Source organism: Simochromis diagramma, unplaced genomic scaffold (genome assembly GCF_900408965.1).
Source record: "Simochromis diagramma unplaced genomic scaffold, fSimDia1.1 OVJJ01000596.1, whole genome shotgun sequence".
NCBI lineage: Eukaryota > Metazoa > Chordata > Actinopteri > Cichliformes > Cichlidae > Simochromis > Simochromis diagramma.
The window spans coordinates 5,462,183-5,485,876 of NW_024387245.1; the positions used below are offsets into that span (position 1 = coordinate 5,462,183).

The 23,694-nt window shown below is 40.0% G+C and overlaps 1 protein-coding gene across 7 annotated transcripts in view; it reads left to right on the forward strand.

The window, feature by feature from the left end:
* The window catches only part of garnl3 (GTPase activating Rap/RanGAP domain like 3), a 77,532-nt gene that overhangs the window by 47,838 nt on the left and 6,000 nt on the right, over window positions 1-23,694 (forward strand). For 4 of the 7 annotated variants that reach the window (XM_040053546.1, XM_040053547.1, XM_040053551.1 and 1 more), the window contains 24 exons: window positions 2,196-2,314; window positions 4,322-4,386; window positions 5,229-5,292; window positions 5,457-5,483; window positions 5,824-5,899; window positions 7,416-7,514; window positions 7,623-7,726; window positions 9,770-9,878; window positions 10,046-10,091; window positions 10,178-10,284; window positions 10,378-10,493; window positions 10,926-11,048; window positions 14,794-14,868; window positions 15,083-15,197; window positions 15,329-15,355; window positions 15,483-15,587; window positions 16,357-16,473; window positions 18,208-18,365; window positions 18,571-18,729; window positions 19,148-19,214; window positions 19,489-19,596; window positions 20,580-20,698; window positions 21,073-21,208; window positions 23,619-23,678. In XM_040053546.1, the coding sequence (XP_039909480.1) occupies window positions 2,196-2,314; window positions 4,322-4,386; window positions 5,229-5,292; window positions 5,457-5,483; window positions 5,824-5,899; window positions 7,416-7,514; window positions 7,623-7,726; window positions 9,770-9,878; window positions 10,046-10,091; window positions 10,178-10,284; window positions 10,378-10,493; window positions 10,926-11,048; window positions 14,794-14,868; window positions 15,083-15,197; window positions 15,329-15,355; window positions 15,483-15,587; window positions 16,357-16,473; window positions 18,208-18,365; window positions 18,571-18,729; window positions 19,148-19,214; window positions 19,489-19,596; window positions 20,580-20,698; window positions 21,073-21,208; window positions 23,619-23,678 (2,301 nt within the window). The remainder of the gene's footprint in view (window positions 1-2,195; window positions 2,315-4,321; window positions 4,387-5,228; window positions 5,293-5,456; window positions 5,484-5,823; window positions 5,900-7,415; window positions 7,515-7,622; window positions 7,727-9,769; window positions 9,879-10,045; window positions 10,092-10,177; window positions 10,285-10,377; window positions 10,494-10,925; window positions 11,049-14,793; window positions 14,869-15,082; window positions 15,198-15,328; window positions 15,356-15,482; window positions 15,588-16,356; window positions 16,474-18,207; window positions 18,366-18,570; window positions 18,730-19,147; window positions 19,215-19,488; window positions 19,597-20,579; window positions 20,699-21,072; window positions 21,209-23,618; window positions 23,679-23,694) is intronic. The other 3 variants (XM_040053548.1, XM_040053552.1, XM_040053550.1) reach the window with 3 other exon arrangements.

Consider the following 23,694-nt stretch of genomic DNA (forward strand, 5'->3'; position numbering starts at 1 on the left):
GTATGAGCGTATATTCCAAGGTATACAGTGGGGCAAAAAAGTATTTAGTCAGCCACCGATTGTGCAAGTTCCCCCACTTAAAATGATGACAGAGGTCAGTAATTTGCACCAGAGGTACACTTCAACTGTGAGAGACAGAATGTGAAAAAAAAAATCCATGAATCCACATGGTAGGATTTGTAAAGAATTTATTCGTAAATCAGGGTGGAAAATAAGTATTTTGTCAATAACAAAAATACAACTCAATACTTTGTAACATAACCTTTGTTGGCAATAACAGAGGTCAAACGTTTACTATAGGTCTTTACCAGGTTTGCACACACAGTAGCTGGTATTTTGGCCCATTCCTCCATGCAGATCTTCTCGAGAGCAGTGATGTTTTGGGGCTGTCGCCGAGCAACACGGACTTTCAACTCCCACCACAGATTTTCTATGGGGTTGAGGTCTGGAGACTGGCTAGGCCACTCCAGGACTTTCAAATGCTTCTTACGGAGCCACTCCTTTGTTGCCCGGGCGGTGTGTTTTGGATCATTGTCATGTTGGAAGACCCAGCCTCGTTTCATCTTCAAAGTTCTCACTGATGGAAGGAGGTTTTGGCTCAAAATCTCACGATACATGGCCCCATTCATTCTGTCCTTAACACGGATCAGTCGTCCTGTCCCCTTGGCAGAAAAACAGCCCCATAGCATGATGTTTCCACCCCCATGCTTCACAGTAGGTATGGTGTTCTTGGGATGCAACTCAGTATTCTTCTTCCTCCAAACACGACGAGTTGAGTTTATACCAAAAAGTTCTACTTTGGTTTCATCTGACCACATGACATTCTCCCAATCCTCTGCTGTATCATCCATGTGCTCTCTGGCAAACTTCAGACGGGCCTGGACATGCACTGGCTTCAGCAGCGGAACACGTCTGGCACTGCGGGATTTGATTCCCTGCCGTTGTAGTGTGTTACTGATGGTGACCTTTGTTACTTTGGTCCCAGCTCTCTGCAGGTCATTCACCAGGTCCCCCCGTGTGGTTCTGGGATCTTTGCTCACCGTTCTCATGATCATTTTGACCCCACGGGATGAGATCTTGCGTGGAGCCCCAGATCGAGGGAGATTATCAGTGGTCTTGTATGTCTTCCATTTTCTGATGATTGCTCCCACAGTTGATTTTTTCACACCAAGCTGCTTGCCTATTGTAGATTCACTCTTCCCAGTCTGGTGCAGGTCTACAATACTTTTCCTGGTGTCCTTCGAAAGCTCTTTGGTCTTGGCCATGGCGGAGTTTGGAGTCTGACTGTTTGAGGCTGTGGACAGGTGTCTTTTATACAGATGATGAGTTCAAACAGGTGCCATTCATACAGGTAACGAGTGGGGGACAGAAAAGCTTCTTACAGAAGACGTTACAGGTCTGTGAGAGCCAGAGATTTTCCTTGTTTGAGGTGACCAAATACTTATTTTCCACCCTGATTTACGAATAAATTCTTTACAAATCCTACCATGTGAATTCATGGATTTTTTTTTTCACATTCTGTCTCTCACAGTTGAAGTGTACCTCTGGTGCAAATTACTGACCTCTGTCATCATTTTAAGTGGGGGAACTTGCACAATCGGTGGCTGACTAAATATTTTTTTGCCCCACTGTAAGTCCCAGCGTCCCACTGTGTATGGCTGAAAAGCAGAATCTTGGATTTCGACCAGAGGACTGAGTAGCCATAGAACTTTCCAAAGCAGTTGATCAGAGTGTGGACTGACAGAAAGTGAGTTGTCAGATTAGTTAATAAAGAAGAATGTTATCTGCATATAAACTGAATTTTTGATTATGTAAATTTGTTGCTATACCTATGATGTCATCTGTCTGTCTTATGGCTGAGACAAGAAGTTCAATGAAAAGTGCCAGAAGAGATGATGATTATCCTTATCTCGTACCTCTGTTTAAATTGAATGGGTTGGATATTTGTCCATTAGTGATTACAGATGCTGTTGGAGTGTTGTATAGGATTAGCTGTTTATTTAAGGACCAAATCCAAAATGTTATAGGAGGCAGAAATTTCCAGCTCAATTTATCATTTTTTTCCTGCATCTAGAGTAAAAATTATGGCAGGGCTTTGATTTAATATCCATTTTACTATTGTATAAGTTAATCAGTTGAATAATCTTGATCTCTTAATCTTAATCATATCTGTAAATGATCTCTGTCCACCATAGTCCACCAAAATTATGTGGGCACGGATGCAGAGAAGAATCCCTTCTACCTATCGGTGGTCCTCTCGGACCAGAACAACCAACGTGTTCCCCAGTACCGAGCCATCCTCTGGAGAAAGACGGTGAGTTCACTGTCTATGCACCTAGCAGCAGTAATTTTAAATGCGTCACATCTCTTAGACATTCAGGATGAGTGTTGGGGAGTAACAGAATACATGTACCACCGTTACGTATTAAAAATACAAAATATGAGTAACTGTAGTCCGTTACAGTTACCGTTTAAAAAGGTGGTATTCAGAATACAGTTACTTTGTTGAAGTAACTGGATTACACGGCGGTCTTTTCCTGTTTCATATGTTAGGCTGTCCCCTCTCTATTTTTGGTAATTCCACGCCGGTGGAAACCCAAACAAAACACGCATTAAGAGGCCTGTGTCTCAATCTCTCGGCCCATGTCACCCCTACTTGCGGCCCAAATAATGACGTGACGAAATATTTTCAAAAATTATTGTTCAAAAAATTATTTAATATGAATGCAATAGGCAGAGTGTTATTGGCATAGCCCTAAAGAATGCAGCCTCATGGACAGTGTAGCCCAGTTGTAAGTAAGCTATTAAGACCCGACTTTACACTGTGTTCGTGTTTTCCTCCCAAACAATAAGTTCCGTTGCAGCAGCCTTTCAACGCCTCTCTCTGTCTCTCGCTGGCAAAGTTGACCCAGACAACAAAGTAAAGCTAGTTTTCGGCTACGAGCCCGACACAGAACTGACGTATTAGCCAAAGGTCCCTTTTGGAGCTGTGGGCCTGTTTTATATACACGCGGAATAGTTTTCTATACGAGATCGCTCCAAAAAGTGCAGCCTTACCTAATGTCCACCCTACTGTTACTCATTTTATATTAAGATTTAAAAATCTGGTTGGTATTAGTATGGCGAATAACCTTCAGTAATAGTAATAAATCACACAGCAATAGTACATTCATGTAGTTGTAAAAAGCTTGATAATATATTAAGTAATCCAAAGTATTCAGAATACGTTACTCTGATTGAGTAACGTAACAGAATAAGTTACAAAATACATTTTGGGGCATGTATTCTGTAATCTGTAGTGGAATACATTTTAAAAGTAACCTTCCCAACACTTCAGGATATATGCAATACTTTTTTTTCTGAGTAAAATGATATATAAGGTTTTATATTTTTGCAGGTATCATTAATTGAAAGCATTTTCAGCAAACTGTATCATATGACATGACTGCATTTCATTGTATTGTAAGCAGTTTCTCACTGTTGGACCGATAAATGCTGAGATACTTTTCAATAGTTTCATCAAATAGCTGCAGCCCAATGAGATGATCAACAAAAAATCATCGTGTGTAATCTTAAAGAATAATTCACAAACATTTATTCTCTTTAAAATCTTAATCTGTAAAGCAAGTTAGATAAATGTAGCGGCAGTCGTGGAGTCTAAATTCCCATAAAATATAAAGTCTCCAACTAAAAGTGCAGGTATTAAAAGTTTTAGCACACTGGTGCAAAGATTAATCCTGAACACCGACATTTTCTGCTTAATTAAACAGTTGTGGGAGGTGTGTTTTTTGTTCCTCAGATCTAAACACGGAAAAGCACAAAATGTGCAAAGTCCCTTAAAAATAGTCTTTAAGGCACTATGCTACTCCACTTTTGAGTCACCGTTTGTGTAGGTGTGTGTGTGTGTGTGTGTTAGGGAGAGATGCATGATTATTATGGTGTGCATCTAGTTCTGTGATTCAGTTTCATGACCAAGATAGCTTGGATCTAATTTTGCCCTCCAGCCTCGTCTGGAACCTGATTAGGGTGATGCACCTCCGCTGCCTGATCACATTGATTTATCTTGTTTCTGTCAGACTCTAACTGGTACAGGATGTTGTTGTTGAACAGAACAACTTTGTCTTCTCTTGAATTGCTTCTGTTTAATCTTTTAAGTCCTCTGTAATTATTCTGCGAGTAGTTGAAAAATCTCTTTTGTGGTCTGAATTTCTAAATACACACACCAAAAAATGTACTAATTATTTCCAAAATGAACAGATGTATAAAACCCACTATGTTATAATATGATAATCACTGATCTGTGTCACTCTTGTTCACACAGGGGACTCTGAAGATTTCCCTTCCCTACAGCCCAACAAAAACACTATCAGTCAAGTCCATACTAAGGTGAGACGTGCAGCTCAGACCTTTTAGTCACTACTCTTTATACCCTCTTTCCAATGCATGAATGAGATTTTATATTGTTGTTTTCTCATTCTACAGTTCAGATGTAATTATTTGCATTGCACAATGTAACTGAACTCAGAACAAAAGAAACATTCAAATCAAATCAAATCAAATCAAATCACAGCAATACAAGGTAAAGATCTACAGCAGTAGAGAAATAACCCCAACAGATGACCCCCTATGTGTAAGCACTCGGTGACAGTGGGAAGGAAAAACTCCCTTTTAACAGAAACCTGCAGCAGATGGTTGAGGGGGAGGGAGACGGGGAAAATACACACTGTGGAAGAGAGCCGGAGTTTGACGTGAACTAATGATTAAATGCAAAGCAGTCTATAAACAGACAGAGAGTAAAAAAATGTGAGAGAAGAAAAAACAATCAGTGCATAATGGGAAGCTCCAAGCAGCCTAGGCCTAGTGCCGCATAACTAAGTTAAAGTTTTAAGCCTAATCTTAAAGTAAAGGGGCTGTCCGTGTCCTCTAGCCAAAGTGGGAGCTGGTTCCACAGAAGAGAGACCTGAACGCTGCATCAGTGACTGGTAACAAGATATTAAAATATGTAGAAAACAGAAGGTTTGAGATTTGAAATTACTCAAGGCTAAGTTGCTGCACAAACTCTAAATGAATACAAATGGTTCAGGCTAGATGGGAAATCCCCTGTATCAGGTTTTAATGAGTGTTAACCTTTGGGCTGTTTGTCTTTCGTCAACCCTAAACACTTGGGGTTTTTGTCTCTGTTTCTTCCACTCCTCCTTTTTCTGCCGCTCCTGCTTCTGCCTGTACAGTGCAATGAACATGGACAGGTTTGAGAAAGGCCCCAGGGAAATCCTCAACCCAGAGATTCAGAAGGTGAGAATGACACCAGCACAACGGCAGGCTCTTAATGAAATATAGCACCGACCCATTTCATGCCAACCCGGATCAGCAACATCTAAACTTCATAATGTCCTTAGGCTGTGTCATCTCTAGCTGTAGTGCTGGTCAGTGACAGTTGTTGTGTCCTCTTTCCCCAGGACCTGTTGGTGTTGGAGGAACAGGAGGTATGAATATGATATGTTTTTCATGGGATAATTTAGCATGTCTGCAGTAATCCTGGAATTTTCTGTCATTAATACAGTTTGATTTTCTTTTTTTCTAGTGTTCTGCATGTTTGAGTCAATATGTCTTTTTTATATGCTGAAATGGTTGCATGTGTACAACTACAATTGTTCTTTCAAGTGTTATGCAGATTAAAAGTTTTCTTTCTTGGTCATCGGTATTTAGCCTTTCTTGTTACCTTTTGTGGATCTTTACTATTACATGTTATTTTACATTTCTTTAAAAAAAACGTAGAATTTATTTTGCATTTTTAATCTCTAATCTAACTCAATTTTCTTTTAGGGTTCTGTCAACTTTAAGTTTGGTGTGCTGTATGCCAAAGATGGACAGCTCACAGATGACGAGATGTTTAGTAATGGTAAATTCTGCTATGCTCATTTATTATTTAGTGTTCAAATTAAAGACTGTATATTAAAAAGGACAGTCACTGTGACATCAATCATTTATGAGTGTATTATCATGTTGAAGCTTAATATGAACAATTAGGTTGCTGCCATCTTTGGGCGTCATCATTTTTGGTCACTAGCGCTAGCTTGTTTAGCCCTTAAACACCGACGGGAGTGCCCTTAATTCCATTTGCGTAACTATTTTTAAATCCCGGTAGACCCACAATCAAATAAGATGAGGCATTTTGACATGAAAACAGAGGAGTTTACTTACATATCATGCATTCAACTTGTCCCTGGCCGCAGTTTCCTTCTACTAATGGGTTTGCAAAAATAGCGTCAGAAGAAATCCAGACACATGCTTTGCGGATCTGATCAACTGTCCATTGCACTTCCTATGCTGGAATAAACATCATCACATTATCAGCATGAACTAACACGTCTGCGATTTACTGCGAAAACCAGAAATTATGTCATATTTGCAGGAATTTTTCTTTTTTTTTTAGGGCCATTTTAAGATCCGCTGGTGCTAATGAAAGTTATGTTTGACTTTGTGCCTTTTTTACACTTAGAACTTTGATTTCACTGTTGGAAATAGTTTTACAGAAGAGGATTAGGGCTACCGAAAGAAAAAAAAAAGTGGGCAAGTCTTTTTTTCTTCTTTTCCAGAATTCTGAGATTAAAGTCAGAATTCTGAGAAAAAAATAATTCTGATGAAAAAGTTAGAATTCTGACTTTTTCATCAGAATTATTTTTTCTCAGAATTCTGGAAAAGAAGAAAAAGAAAGACTTGCCCACTTTTTTTTCCAGTGGTCTTAATCTTCTTCCGTATAGTTTATTTTGATGCACATGCACGTTTTTTTTGCACATTAATATCTATTTTTGTTTTTGTTGCAGTTTATAAAAAATGTAAAACTGAAATGATGAAGTCCGAATGAATTTCCTGTGGTTGAAAACTATTTCATTCAACTTTTTTTGCATTTAAAATTTCGAGGGCTACACCTTTGATATTTCTGTAACTAGAAAAATGCGTAAGCAAAACAAAACTGATTTTCAATTTTTTTGTAGTTTATTAGAGTTTTTAGTAATTTATGTAGTTACTATGGACTTGATACATACATATTATTCAAATTTGGGATATAACGGTTGTATTGATGCATAGCAACTTGAAATGCTCTTAAAAAAGGCACTACAGCATGTAAAAATATAGAAAACATAAAGTAAGCTCTGATGGCCTTGTTAAAGGATAGGCTTAAAACAGTTAGCAAGATGACAAGACTTTCTATAACCTCATTAATGTTACTAACCAAGCTAGCTTTTTCACCTTGTTTACAGTTTTCATGTTAAGCTAAGCTAAACTAAGCTTAGCATATAAACTTAAGAGTGGCGTAGATCTGGTCACCAAAAGTGTACTTTTTCCAAAATTAAATTAAAAAACACTACATACCACAATAGAAGATATCTGCTTAGTGACTTGTGTTGTTGCAGAGATGGGAAGTGAGAGCTTCGACAAGTTTCTCAGTCTGCTGGGTGATTCCATTACACTGCAGGGATGGGCAGGTTACCGAGGAGGGTTAGACACCAAGAGTAAGAATGTGCACCGTTTGATCACATAACAAAACATCACATTCAAAAGGAGGCCATCCATTAAGGTTTTTTTTTCTCTGTGTTATGTTATACTGTTTTTGTCTGCAGATGACACTACAGGAATTAAGTCCATCTACACAGTGTATCAAGGTCATGAGCTCATGTTCCACGTCTCCACGATGTTACCCTACTCTAAAGAGAACAAACAGCAGGTGCGTTACAAGTGTGGTTGTACACATTTGGTCTCTGTTTTTTTTGTAACACTTTTAGTGTTTTCTCGATTTCATATATTTTTACATCGTTGGTTTTTTTTACAGTCAGCCACTATGTCTCTCCGGATCATTGGTCTAGATCAGGGGTGGGCAATTCCAGGCCTCGAGGGCCGGTGTCCTGCAGGTTTTAGATATCACCCTGGGTCAACACACCTGAATCACATGATTACTACATTACCAGGCCTCTGGAGGACTTCAGGACATGTTGAGGAGCTAATTTAGTCATTTAAATCAGCTGTGTTGGTTCAAGGACACATCTAAAACCTGCAGGGACACCGGCCCTCGAGGCCTGGAGTTGCCCACCCCCTGGTCTAGATGAAATATTGTAGTATGGATACATGAGATAAGCATTTGTACAAACATTCATGATGTTCAGAAGAATCATTCGAATAGTTTTGGTAAAACCTTGAAATTGTGGTTTTCCGTGAAATATCTTTTTTAGATTTTTAGCCAACATCAGCTGATGGCTCCTGATACCCTGCCCCATTCTGCGCTGGGGTCTTAATGATCTCTTTCCCCACCTCTGACTTTATATGTGTTAGACCACCAGTCATAAAACCAACAAAACACAAATATTTTAAAAATCTGTCAAAAACACATTTATTTATTAGACAGTTAACAAACTGAATCCATGCACCATTTCAGCCAGCCCACTGGCTTTCTCTCAGAAGTTGGAAGTTAGTTAAGCTTTAAATTCAACCACAATAGCTCATGTTTCCATTCAGGAATGCAAGTAACTGACTGTAATTTGGCATCTTAATCAAAAAACAATAATTTCCTTTACTATTTTACCTGTTTTTTATGTAAAACGGTACATTTCAAAATTCATCAATAACAACAATAATTATAGTTTAGCATTAAAAATATAATTTTGATTACAGAGCTTACTCAAACTGATGCATTAACCATTACACAAACAAATAAAAGAAAAGAAAAATGGTAATGACCAGTTCAATCACTTAGGGAAGCTGTGACATAAACCTGACATTGCACTCTGAAGGCTGGGAAGCCATACACAGCTACTGTCTGTAGCACGTCTCATTAAATACTGCAATCATACAAAAGTGACAAAAATACCAGGAGACTGACAACACTGTTGTTCAGTACTCCTTTCAATGTCTATTTCTGTATCTTTATGTATACAGTTGTTATGTATGCATAAGGGAGTGCTGTGGCACGAATGCAGTAGAATCCTGTTAGTACAGGAGGAGAAGAATAAAAAGAAATGGGCATCGTTGCCTCCTTCTGTAATCCCAGGTTTTTTAGGTACGATTTCAAAGGGCTGCTGCTTAGCAAATCTGACACATCTTGAGATATTCACTCTGGCAGTGATTAATAAGGAATAGTCTGTGCCTGTAGTGCATGTGGGTGCATGACTGAGAAGAGCTCCAGTCACACTCTATATCACACCTTAGTGTTGGTGTAATGTAAAGTCAGATTGTTTTAACTGGTGAAGGTGTTGTGTTAATCATATACAGCAATACTTCTGTATTGTTTGATATGAAAGAAATATATTTTTACTGGTAATGGGACCACGAGAGTTTCAGACTAGACTTTGGGCATTTTTACATGATTGTATAGGTTTAAAATCTGACATTTTGGCTTAGTTTTAGTCCTGGAAGAAAAGAAACTCAGTAAATTTTAATAGATGATCAGTGAATTAAGGACAAACACACTGCATGACACAAAGTGCATGCATTTGTGTGGTCTCAAAAACACTGGTAAAGTATTTGGGTGGCTGATTTGGCCTAGCAAATCATAGGAATGATGTTTCTATAGCTCCAGAACCTGCCCAATAACTACCATGTTTCAAAGTCAAAGAATTCATTGGTCATCATCTGTACATGCAGTTCTGTATTGCCATTTATTAAAATAATAATTATTGGTAGATAATTCCTGTGACACATAAATTGCAGGGTGCCGAGGTTAATTTGCCGTGTTTTTCCTTATCTCGGTGTCTCTCTTGTTCATCTATTCTGTCAGGTGGAGAGAAAGAGGCACATTGGAAATGACATTGTTACCATAGTATTCCAGGAAGGCGATGATGCCTCGTCATCCTTCAAGCCGTCTATGATCCGATCACACTTCACCCGTATCCTTCACATGGACAGCGACTGTCACAGAGATTAAGTGGTAGCCAACAACATGAGCCATGTTTACACCAGCTTGAGATAATGAAGTCACATCCACATCAGAGCAGTGGAACTGTATGTGTTTGACTGTATGTGGTTTAATTGTTTCCTTTACTTTCACATCTAGATATTTTTGCATTAGTTAGGTACAATAGCCAGAATGACAGTTACAGGTGAGTGTGTTTGGTTTACAGAAGAGTCGATGAAGTTACTTGATCTGCGGCTCTTTACGATCTCATGTGTGTGCTCTCTGCCGCAGGTTAAAGATCTTCTCAGAGGAAAGCGTTCCACTGTTTGGACCCCCTCTCCCATCCCCGCCTGTATTTACCGATCACCAAGAATTCAGGGACTTTTTATTAGTCAAATGTATGAAAGTGTTCAAAAAAAGTTCATCAGATATGCTGACATATTTGCGTCCCCTCTGTCTCCCTTACACTGATCTTCCCTCATCTCCTTCAGTAATCAATGGAGAGAAAGCCACACTGGAGACACCGACGTTTGCCCAGAAGCGTCAGCGGACCCTCGACATGCTGATCCGCTCGCTCTATCAAGACCTCATGCCTGACCTGCACAAGGTACAGCAGCGTTTCCGTCCACGACTCTGCTGCAGAGACCTGTTGTTGTACTTTTTTTTGCCATCTATCCACTCTTCTCCTCCTGACTCCTCCTTGTCACTTCAGTCACTTGCAGCGACTGGAGTCGCTGCTGATTTGTCCTCTGCTGTATTTCACTGCAGCCTCCGCATACTGCACCACACTCCACTGGATTCTGCTGCAATGCTGACTTTCTCAGCAGGGCTCTCTCTCCTCACATCACTTTAGTTCTTATATCTGTTGTTTTTTCCCCTCCTTTCACTGTTGCTCCTAATACAGCTTAGTTCACGCAGTGCACTGTTCACTCTTGCTGTTCTCACTTCACTTCTAAGACCCTTGTTGCTTTTCTTTTTCTCTCTCCGTGTGGCTGCGTGTGTGCGCGCATGTGTCACATTCTGTGCGTTCCATGTTTAGGTTCCCTTTTCTCCCCAGAACATGTTAAACAGACGGTCCTTCAGCGATGTGTTGCCCGAGTCTCCAAAGTCGGCACGTAAGAAGGAGGAGGCACGCCAGGCTGAGTTTGTCAGAATAGGGCAGGTAACTAAGTACTGAGCACACAGAGACATGTAAAATAGCCTCATGCGTTCTGTGAGAAACTCCAGAGAACATGTACACGTGCAATTCTGTGCAAGTCTTAAGCCACCTCTCATTTTCATTCATTTTGCTATGGGAGAAAGGTGCAACAGTTTATTGAAATATGTGCAAACATATATGGAAATACAGCATATATAAGGTAAAAACATAGTTTGTACAAATTTAATGAGCTTGAAAGTCAATATTTGGTATGACTACTTTCAGTCTGAACTCTCTCAGGCGGTCCTCAGGAACAGTTCTCCAGGCTTGCTAAAGGCCATTCAGAGCTCTTATTTGGACATCGGCTGCCTTTCCTCCGTTAAGATGATCCCACACTGCTTCACTAATGTGGATTTCCAATGACCTCCTGCGTACATATTCACATGTACAGAATTGAACCAAAAGTTTCAAATGCGGATACATCAGTTGCCACTGATTTGTGGTCCAGTTCTTGTGTTATTTGACATAAATAGAGGGAGGGCCTACAGAGATGTATCTGCTGTAGATAGATTTTAGGTCTGGCACTTCTTTTGTCCTCCACTTATCCAGTTTCCTCAGATGTTTTAAGAACAAACTGCACACCATGCCAAGAGTTTGGCTAATAGTTATTTGGGAATCACCTTGTTGTTGCAAAAATGCTATTTTATGCCTGTCAGACTGTGTTATCATTAACATTTTTGTAGATTCACTGAAGAAGTAGGAGCAAATTAGAAAGAAATTAGAACAGAATTAGAACAAGAAAAACAAACTGAAAGTAGTCTGAAAATAGTCAGATAAAAGGACAAAACTGAAAAGGAGAGAAAAAGCTGCCAATGTCCAAAGAAAAGCTTTGAAAGATGTTCAGAAAGACTAAAGAGCTATTGCTCAGCTCCATATATAGAAATCGTGGTTTAGTGTTGTAGAAATGACATTGCAGACCTTGAACAAGTCATAGTATTTTTTTACATGATTATTGTTCACAAAATCCTTTTTTTGATCAGCTTCTATTGTAGTGAACACTTCAGACTTGAGCTGTAATCAGAGGCTTAATTCAGAAAGAGGAACAAATTGTTTTTCTGTCTATGCTGAAAAACATCATTGAGCTTTATACAGCCCTATACACTCCATTTCTCCATATTTGGGCTTTTTTGGTGGGGGCGTATTTACTTTATGGGTCATGTATTTTTGATGTAATTTCCAGGAAACTTTCCAAATGATTTAGCTACTCAAAGAAATTAAAAAGGGTGTTAAAATTTGTCCTACTCATAAGAGAAAAAAGTGCTTCCACAGTTACCAGCTTCTTCTGTTTGATGTTTTAAGAAGAAAAGTAATAATTTGTAAGGCAAGTGAAAAGTAAATGCTAATCGGAGTTGCCTGGGAAGTCAAACAATAATCCTAAACTAAACAGAAAAGGTACCCGAGTCACTTCAGTCTGGTCTTTAGAAATGAAACTGCCTAGCATGGGTTAGTGTATTTCGCTCTATTCTCTTTGTTTCCCTCTAAAAATGCAGATGTAATGAGTGCTGCCTACCACTGCAGGAGAAACTACCCTCTCTCAGTCATTAATGAGGAAGCTCTTTGTACTGATTGGGTTTCAAAGGCCGAATGAACTGAACACCTGCTTGCAGGAGGATAAAGAAGGAATAATAATCTAAGAAGGTCACTGTGTGGCTGATATACCTGATATAATCATACTGGGAAAAAACCTTACAAAGCACCATACATGGCAATGAACCCGGCTGACCTTTTTTTGTGTGAGGCTGGGAGATAGTGGGTATTTTTGATGTGATCACTCATACAGTTTCAGAGTAATGTGACTGTCAGCATGAGTTAAATTATAATAAATCAATAATTGCCCTCATAAACCGAATACATCAATAATTTTACTACAATTTGTTCTTTCTTTTTTTTTTTGATCAACTTGAAAATCTATCCAAAGTCCAAAGGTTTGAACTGAGTAGTACTAATAATGCCTTCATCGTCACTCATTGTTTTATAATAGTCTATATGAGCCTTAAAAACTAGACACTAGTTATAACAGCTGTACCCTGTAGAAAAAACCTGTTGGAGGAAATTAGTTTTTAAAGTCAAAACCATTTATAGTCGACTCTAAACGAGCAGCTGTTTATTAATCTTAGTAATTCTCTCTTTTTCTCTTTGTTTGTTGTCCTTGTTTCCTTTTCTTTACGTAACTGTTCTATCTCGTTTCTACTGTTCTCGACTTGTAAATACAAAGCTTAGGTATCGACGTGCTCTTCTATAAAGCATTAAAACAGTGGAAGACTAACATCTTCGGTCATTGATTGTTCAGTTATTTTAGGGACAAGCCATTTGTCAGCTAAACTGACTCACAGTGGGGTCAGTCACTGTGTTGTGCACGTAGTACACAGTGATGTCATGTTCCCCATTAATGTCTCATAAATCTGAATATGATTTCTCATGGATCTGTTCTGAAGGATGCTTTAGTATGCTGTATGGCTAAGCCACCGCAGTGGTGGTTTGTATTGATCTCATCATCTCCAGATTGCCTGTTTATGCAGGCATGGTAATGCTTTGTGCAGCTTGGATTGGCACTTTCAGTCAGATGGTTGCAGCTTGCACATTTGTACGAACTGTGTTTGAATTCTGAAACGGCTTTAACCTTTGATGCATTATGACTTTTCTTTTTGTACAGTCACCTTCTTGAGCCGTCACAGATCTCAGAACCTAAATAAGCATGAAAAACAAGCAATGTCAGGCCAAATAGCAGTAATAGAAAACAGCATGCGTATTTCAGCAAGTTAGGGCTCATTTATCTTGCGCAAGGTCCACGAGTGTGAAAGCGTTATTTAAATAACAGATAAATACCGTAAAATGCAATTTCCTCCACCAAGCAGAATGTTGGAGGATATAAAGTATCCAGTGTGTCATTAAAAAACACAGAGAATGACTGTGATAGATGCTAGCTCATTGGCAAGCTACCTGTTTACAGCTACATGATGGAGCCCAAAAGATAGAAAAATACATAGCAGTTCATCAAGGCCTCATAATAGCCACATATAACATCAAAATATATGTTTAAAAAATGCCCCTTTAGTAGCACATAGATTGATCCTGTTTATTGAAAGGACTCAAACCCAGTGGCTGAAAAAGAACTACTTAACTCTTTACCCCTAGATACCCTGTTAGAAGCAACCCTCTGATTGGTTCCTGTCATATTTCAGCCTGCCTATTGAACAACATGAGTGGATGTGCATCAGAAATGAGTGAGGATGGTCTCTATTCATGCAGGTACCCTAGGGAAATCCATTTATTCTAATGGTCATTGAACCACATCTTTATTGATATTTACTAAGGCGTCAAAACTTGCCATTAATGATGCAGGGTAGATTTCAGATCATCTTAATGGGGAAAAGAGTTCAAGAAACAGAAATATCTCAAAAAATGTGTATATTTGTGTAGGTCTGAACTTTATTCTTCATTCTGTCCTGCCTCATTTGAGGTTGGAAAATACAGAGTAACTATAAATCTGTTTATAAAAGAAATCATCGTTACCTCTAACAACCACAGCGGTAAAATGCCGCCTTCTCATCGTGGCAACAGCATGAATTTTATGCTAACATTAGCTACATGGGAGCAAATCTTGATTTCAGATGTCAGACACTGTGGTGATGCAAGACTTCAGACTTCCATCAGTGCAGAATTCAGAGGTGTACGCCGTGTGTCATATCTGATGCCGTTTCTTCCCCAGGCCCTCAAGCTGAAGACTATAGTGAGAGGCGATGCGCCGACTAGCCTCGTCACCACAGGCTTGTGCAGAAAAGAGGTGAGGTGCACATCTTTAAAGCGTCTCACCGCATTGATCTTAATACTTGAAAGAACCTTTGAATTTTTTGCCGTTACAAAACAACTTTATGTTTGAAATGTTTAAAAAGCACTTAAAGAACCCGGGGGGGGGTAAATTTATGATTTATTTGTAGTCCTATCAAACCAAGTGAATATTAATCCTATTGTGCGCTGTATCAATATGTGTGTTCCAGCCATGGGAGTCCCAGTTGTTCTGCAGCACATTCCCCTATGATATCGTGTGCGCTGACTCCTGGGGTCAGTCAGTGCTGGTTGCCACAGACGCAGCAGGGGTCATGCTGCTCGATGGTGAGGTCACTCTAATCAATACGCCCTGTGCCATCTAAATTAAAGCACCCATGCATAATTGTTCAATACTCAGCAGAATGTCGAGAGCAGCAGCTAACATGATGATGGTAATGATGTTGTCCCTGTTTCAGGCCCTGATCCAGCAGGGTTAGGCATTGGTGAGTGACACAATCAATATTTTCTTATTTAAATGCTCTTTCTTTTTTTAATCCCTACTTGGGGCGGGGATATTTCTTTTTAATTTGAATCTTTCTTTAATCATGTGATTTGTGACTTGTCTTTCAGAGCCACAGAGCCTTCCCCCAGTGCACGTGTTCGACAGAACCATGGTGGTGAAGCAGATGCACGTTCTCGAGCCTCAGGACCTGCTTATCACCCGCACTGACAAAGGTAGGCTTAGACCACTGGGAGGATACTGCTAAGCACTGCCTCCCTGCACATCAGAGATCTCCTGTCATCCTTTGAAATCCTCTTTTTGACTCACAGCACTATTTGGAGCAGATTGTCTTTATGTTTGTTCTTTTTCTTCACCTTACATTTTATCTGTCTTTTCCTGTGTGCGTTAGTGTGTACACGTTTGCCCACCTCCACTGGTCCGGTGAAAACATCGATCCATCGCCGAGATTTAAGGAAGCTGACCTGCACAGAACGAGTCCCTAAAGGGGTTCTGTGTGCATGTGTATACAAAAGAGTGTCTGTTTGTCTGAAGAACCACATAGACTGTGAGAGTGCAGGGGGTTATAAAGTACTAAGAGATATCCAGACAGGCAGACAGATAAAATTAAACACAGAGGGTGACTAAGATTTAAAGGACACACAAGTAGTTCAACCGAGACGTGGCTGTGTACTAACAAACAGCAGTTGGACTTGTCTGATGTTTGCTTTAACTGTGAAAGAATGTAAATGGTTGATCTGCAGATGATAAGCAAGTAGGGATCGTCCAGGTTTGATAGTCATTATGCGATGGCAGGCATTTGTCACGACTGTGTGTGGGCTTTGATGAAGCTTCTGCGAGTGCGCCAGCTTTAAGAAGCCTTCTAGTAATCCTCCTGCAATACCACGCCATTGCATGGCCGTGGGAGGATGCTAAATAAGAGCTAGCAAATTGAGGGTAGCCTTTGTGCAGAAAAAACAGAAGAGCTTTTTGTTTTGTTTCCAGGAAAAGATGCTCGGCTTTATGTGTTCAGACTCAGCACGATCAAGAAAGGCCTGGAGGAGAGGCAACTAATCAGGGGCAAGTGCGACAGCCGGGAAAACAAACTGGAGAAAACGAAAGGTAACGCACAGGATCTGCAAGAATATGCACACAGTTGCACAGAATGCAAAACAATCCTCACATTGAAAAAGGTAAATACACTTATGCAAGATAGAAAAATCTGCTTGAATTTGACTGAAGTTGAAAGCATCAGATAGTTCCCCATCCGAACACCTGTGATAAATTTTTCCCCCTGTTAATACCTTTAGGTTTATTTGAGGATAATATGAGACTACAAAATTGCTCTTTTTGTCCGCATCCTTCAACAGCAGCTCAAGTGTGAAACAGACATGCATGCTTAAATTCAAGCCATCATGAAAATAAATGTAAAAACATTTAAAGAGACATTTCCAAGACATTTAAATGTTGATACATATCAGCTACCTAGCTTAATCGTTTCTGGCATAAAAGGAGCCTGAAATGTACTTCATACATTGGTCATTCACGACTCCTTGGCTTTAAATCTATTATTTCCCCCTGCTGGTAATGCAACTTAAGCATGTGGTGGATTAGTGTGTCTATTACCCCTTAAGGTGCTTTAAATTGTAAGGTCAAGATGCTAAAATAACACAAGAGAAAATCCCAATAATCAGGCAACCCACTGTAAGCAAGCATTCGGCAACAGTGGGAAGGAAAAACTCCCTTTTAACAGGAAGTAACCTCCGGCAGAACCAGGTTCAGTTGGGAGTGAGGGGAGGGAGACAGGAAAAAAGGCATACTGTGGAAAAGAGCTAATTTGGTGATGAAACCTCTTACATTCAGATCAACGTTAAAACCTATTTTAAGACAGATTGGATCGACTGATAGCATCTCGCCATGCTCCTGTTGGTATAAACGGGAGATAAAGAAGTTCCTACTTGGGAACCTACTTCTCCACTGGCCTCTGGCAGGTGTTGCTTACTATCACACTCCGATGTAGCTCCAGAGCCACAGCCACCCCATAAATGTGGAAGAATGTGGTGGCTTAAGCAACCAGCACAGCTTGAAGTAAAAAAGTAATCTAATTAGCATCTGTAACGACATAAACTTCTGCAAATTAACACATTTGATTGTTTTGCTATCAATTGCATGAATGTGGAAAGGAAAGAGAGATTCAGTCAGCTGTGTTAGGCACAAACCTAGGGGAGGAGTCAGAGAGAAACTCTGGGTTTGTTAAAGAAAATCTGCCAGTGAATAGTCTGTGAATAGCCCAGGGATTAGGGAATCCTCATCTCAGGGTTAGCAAACTCTGTTTTCTGGAACAGGCCTGTGCTTCATCATATTAGGCGCAGCCAAAGCCACAGTGCTGGCCTGAGATGGACATATGAAGAAATCCATGCCAAGCTGACAACAGCTCAATGCAAGTAGAAAAACTTGGAAAACAAGCTTTTCGAGCAGATTGAAACCTGAGCTTTTGGCTTACAGACATAAAAAAATGTCTTTGAGCTTTAAATATTGTTCATCTGTACAAATGTTCCTAAAGAAGTAAACATCTACATTTCTGACCTGTTGAAGGATTATCTGAATATGTTTATGAGGTTGTTTACAAGGTTAACAAGTATCTAATCAATTCTGAAGTGCAACCTTAATGAATCTCCTTTTTACAGTGTACACACAAATACACACACAGTGTTATATCCACTGGTGTCATGCCAGCTGTCTGAGCGGCATGCATTGATCTGCGGGACGATGCCAGGGAACGACACCTGCAGCAGTAAACATCCATTATAGTTTCCATCTCTTTGTCAGCCTCCCCTCTCATCCGCTATGTCCTAGGTTGCCATTTGTACTCTATTAACACCCACCACGGCTCAGAGCTGAGGATAGTAGCAGCCATCAGGAACAAACTCCTCCTCATCACCAGGAAACATCCGCGTTTCAGCGCCGTCGCCACAGGAGCGGATTCTCCAGTGGAGGAGTTTCAGTACATACGGGTAAATCAAAGTCCACATGAGCAAAGAGAAGGTGGAAAAACAGCATATGAATCAAGCATGCACATTGTATTCAATACCCAAATGTAATGGGGGCTAAAAAAGAGTCTAATTATCTATCAAACAGAAGAGGGTGAAAGAAGAACGAAGACAGGAGTGTAAAAGTAAAGAGTGCTAATGTTAACCATGTGTACCACGCTCCCATTAGGAGATCTGTCTGTGCGACCCGCCGGTGGTGATGTCGCTGGTGGACGGTCCAACCGGGGAAAATGATAATATGATTTGTGTGGCCTACAAACATCAATTTGACCTGATCAATGAGAGCACTGGAGATGCCTACCGGCTTCATCACGCAGAGGCCAACAGGGTGAGGCACACAGGCACACACACACATATTAGCGGCTTTCTCTTTGCTTTCTTGCATTTCTATGTGATGTTTATTGAAGCCAAATGGGACTGAAACCTTTAGTTAGCGGCTTTATTTACCTGCTGATTACCAGCCTGCTTGGGTGAATCAAACATTGTCATTCACAGCCACCAGCTGGGGAGGCGAGAGAAGGGAGAAATGGATGAGCAGGCTGTAGGATGAACAGCTGCCTTAATAAAGCATCTCATTCTGCTTTCTATTTAGAGAAGAGTAAATCTGTAGCTGACATGCAGTGTATCTTCTGTATTGCCCTGAGGGTGCTGACCTGACATTATTTGTTAAAAACACTGTCTCCTATTTGACCTTTCGCCTCTGAACCGTCTTTGATTTCACTAAACTGACTTCTTTGTGCCTGCAGGTAAATTTTGTAGCGGCCATTGATGTGTATGAAGACGGGGAGGCAGGTCTGCTGTTGTGTTACAACTGTGAGTGCCCCCCACCACCATCCCTCTCTTGACTCCAGACATTTCAGATGTTGTGTAATGTCGGCTATCTGCCTTTTTCCTTTGCTACTGGAATAAAAATCATTGCACAGAGACAGCTCCAGAATATTAAGATTGAGGAAGCTTTTTATCCCTCTGCTTCAGCTATATAAAAGGACAAAAAGCTGTCTGCCCTCTTCAACTCACAATAAAAGGCTGCTGTCGATCGTGGTGTAACATAAATACCTTTAACCTGAATCCTGTGTGTCTTTTGCAGATATTTGTTACTATAAGAAAGTTTGTCCGTTTAACGGCTCCACACCGATGATCCAGTCCAACACCTCGGATTTCCACTTCAGCTGGAACCAGATGCCCAATGCTATTGGTAGGTTGCCACGGCAACAGTTCTCGGGGCCCCACCCTGCCCATTGCCGCTGAGCTTCGTGTCACCATGGAAACGTCATGTGTAATCACAAGCGTCCGACTGGCCCAAGTGATTACTTGTGCGTGTGTGCGCACATGTGCGTGTGTTTCTGTGTACGTTTTATTATTAATGCAGAAGGTGATGAAAAATTTTTAAAAAAGCTGGTGTTAAACCTGTAACCCTGGCACTGCTCATAACAAAATGCTGCCCCTCTGGCCTCCTGTGCATCCGTAATGTGTCCTGCTTTAATATGCACATACACACTAAAGCCAACAGTGCAGAGTAATCGCACAAATGTATTAAAACATGTGGGAAATCTTCAATTTAAAATCAGCTCACACCACTGGCATATAAAACAGTAATTTTCATAATTTAAAAAAAGTAATCACACCCTTTTGATATAGTATGCTGGATCAAAATCTATACTTTTCTGTGTACAGTGGTTCCTCGTTTATCGCAGTAGTTACGTTCTAAGACCATTTCTGGTGAGACTTTGCTGAACAATAGATGGATTTGCTGGATTTTTATTTCCTATTTCTTAATGGCATTGCTTCCATATCAGATAGTCTCCCATGTCTTCTTGTGTTCTCCACTTGTCTGGTTCCCTCAAATTTCTTTAAGGACACACTGCACACCATGTGGAGATATCTAATTGAATCATCTTTTTGTCGCAAATTACAGAAAGTCTGTCTCACTGGAGACAAAACTATAAAGAATTAGGCACCACCACTGAGGCACCTATAGTACAAGCATGGGTTGGGCATTTCTGCATATATATTTAGCCAATAATCTAATAGTAATAATTCTTAGTGAAACTAATAACTACAAATTTGAAGTATTAAGAAAGGTCAACATTGCTTACATTTTTTGCATTGCAGTCATACTTGATTCAGTGGCTTCCCTTTGATGAAATACTTTGTCTTATCCTCCTGGTGTCTTTGCAGTTTGTGCATTTCCTTACATCCTGGCCTTCACCACGGACTCCATTGAGATTCGACTAGTGGTCAATGGCAATCTTGTGTACACAGCAGTGGTCCCGGAGCTGCAGCTGGCTGCTTCGCGGGTCTGTATAAATGACAACATATCACATCCACTGAACAAGAATCCTCAAGTTTGTGAATTTAGTTTCAGTGTCAGGCTTCACTCTGTTGTAGAAGAAGATGTCTGGGAGCTCTCATTTCAATCCATCTTTATTATCCCTGTGGGAAATAAGGCTGGTAATCTGCATGGCTGCAAAAGCAATAATACAACTATGATTTATACACTTCGATAATTGCAAACAGAACAGTGCGCCTGAGATCCAATGATTCATTCTGATTCTTTGTTCTTTCTTTTTCACCTCCTGCTTCAAACCTTTCTGTTTTCCTGCCTTCTCTGCACGTCTATCATTTCCCTCTCATTTCCCTCTCTGCTTGCATCTGCTTTTTCCACCCACAGTCAGACATTTATTTCGTTTCATCGGCTCCAGTGAGCTCAGCCTCCAACTGCAGTTCGAGAGACACCAGTTCCCAGAGTTCCCCACAGACACCCACCGGCTATGAGATGCCCATGTTCCCCTCGCCGCTCGGCGATGGTAAGACCCACGCAGGATGTTTGACTTTGGAGTCTCTCTTAGCTTCAAGCGCTGCAACATTTGTGTACGTTAGTTCAGGTTGATAACCTGCAGTTTTCTGTGACAGTAAGTTTTTCTTTAATCACTTCTGCCATCATCTTTTTTTTTTATGAGAAACATTATAATGTCCTCATTGCTGGGTATTTAGAGTAGCAGTAGACGAATAGGTATCCTGTCAACGGCCTTTTAACCCTACAAATAATTTTACTTACAAATGTGGTTACTTTTACCGACCTTCTTTCTTACAATTATTTCAGAGAAAAAGTCATTCATTCAACAAATTGTATGCTTAAAAAATTACTTTTGCGGCACTTAAACATGAGGTAGAAAGACTTAGGTGCCTTTGTTTAATTATCTTTGTTACCAAGCCAAAACCGGTACAAAAATGTTGCCTGTTGGTGTGTTCAAGGACCTACTCATAATCTGAAACTTTGCTTTAGATTAAATCTGCTTATCTATGTTGAAGGGCAGGGATGGGATGTCAAAAACGTATTTTACATTGTGAACCAAATACATCCTACTTTGATCTTAAGTGGACCGGACAGAAACCCTTTCTGTTAGTGTAAAGAACTTTAACTACACATTTAATCCCTGGAATAGTTTAATATAAGAAAAAGGAGTGCAGTTTCAACAACACATCTCAGTTTTTCTATATGATATAGAAATGTTGCTGTTGTAAATAAAAGAAATCTGGAAAACCTTTGGCTTAAAGTGTAAGAAATGTGTAAAATGGCCTAAAACATTCTGGTTCTGTCATTGCCCTTTATTTGTAAACCCACTGGGGAAAAAACAAAAAGAGAATTTCCTGTCGGTTAATTATTTATATATTCATATATTTGCTTTGGTGTATTATGCCCATGGGGGAGGTCTTTATCACGCTCCAAAACCTGTGGAAATATAGTTAAAACTCCAAAATGTATGCCTTTTTATTCCTTCACATTGTTAAAATTGCCCAGTGGGTCAGCTTGGAGTCTGTGTCTAATTCTGGCCCAATTCTGGCCCCCAGGCCTTATGTTTGATACCTCTGTTGTAGGAAACAGACAGATAAGCACAGCGAGTATTGCAGAATATGCCTTCTTTTATTTCATTTAAACACTGTCTTTTAAAAAAAAAGACCAACACTTACAAAGTGTTATTCTGCCTTGTAACCCTCTGTGACTCCTCTTTGTCATTTTTATTGTTTATTTTTCTAAGATTTCCTTTTTAAGATTGACTGCGTATAAAAATGCTGTAATTCCCGAAGCAATATTTTGTTAGATCTCTTGAACTGAAACTGAAGGTCTGCACTTCAGTCACATCTTGATTGTCCATCATGGTGATGTATAGAGGGAAAATTACAAAACTGTCTAAATACTGACAGATCTGGCTGTAAATCATATTTATTCTACTAAAGTTTCACTCCTTATTTTCCCACTGGTTGTCCACCACACTCTCCAGTGTTTCTGTCTCAGACCTGACAGTTTGAGAATCCCTTTTTTGTTTTAAGGTTGTCACCAGGCAGTGAACTCTTGAATTTTGGAGGATCCTTGAACACACCCTTTTTCAAAACAGGCATCCACATGGCCTCCCGTTCATCGACATGCTGCCAAAAGATCAAGGGGACAAACTTTTTACTGAGATACGACGTTCCTTACTTTCAAGCATCATATGATTTTATACCCATATGTAGTATGAGGTGTATGAAAAAAAGCTTGTACCTTAGCTAAATGTGATTTGTAGTTGAAGGACGAGAACATTTAAAAGCATCATTGTGATCTTTTCGATTGCGAATCATAGTTACAATATAATGACAATATAGCACGCACACTCTCCCAGACATCTTTCATTGTATGTTTGACCATTTAATACACACACCCCCACCAGCACCACCACCTCCCCATCCTGCTGTTCCTGATCTCCTCCAGATTAATACAGCTTGTACAAGATTGTCATTCACTGTCTGTCAGCTGACTGATGGACAGTGCAGTCTAGCTGTTAAAGACACACAAAGGTTTCCATGTAAGTCTGAACTGCAGAAAAGAGTGAGACTTAGGAAAAATAAAAAATAAAAAGCTTGTGTTCCTGCTGCTGCTGCACCATCCAGGCAGTCTTTTCCTGATGGAAGTGGGTATTTACAGGTTCCATTAAAGCTAACGGGGAGGAAGGTCTGGCTGTTGCTGCTGCAATTAGTCAAGTGCAGGATTTCTGCTTATGTATGTCATTTTTATTAAAGGAATTCTCTTTTTTTTTTGCAAATAATTCTGCATTACTGGAAGATGTAGACATAATAGAGAACCTACTATGTATGTGTGTGGGTGTGTGCGTGTGCTCCTAAATGTATGTTACTGTGTGTGTTCAGTTTGTGTAACCCTCTTCTTCATCCCTGGTTCAGATTCTATACGGATCCCCTATGGTACCAAGCTTTCCCTGTACATGTCTAAGGATGCTGAAGGTACTTTAGGATTCTC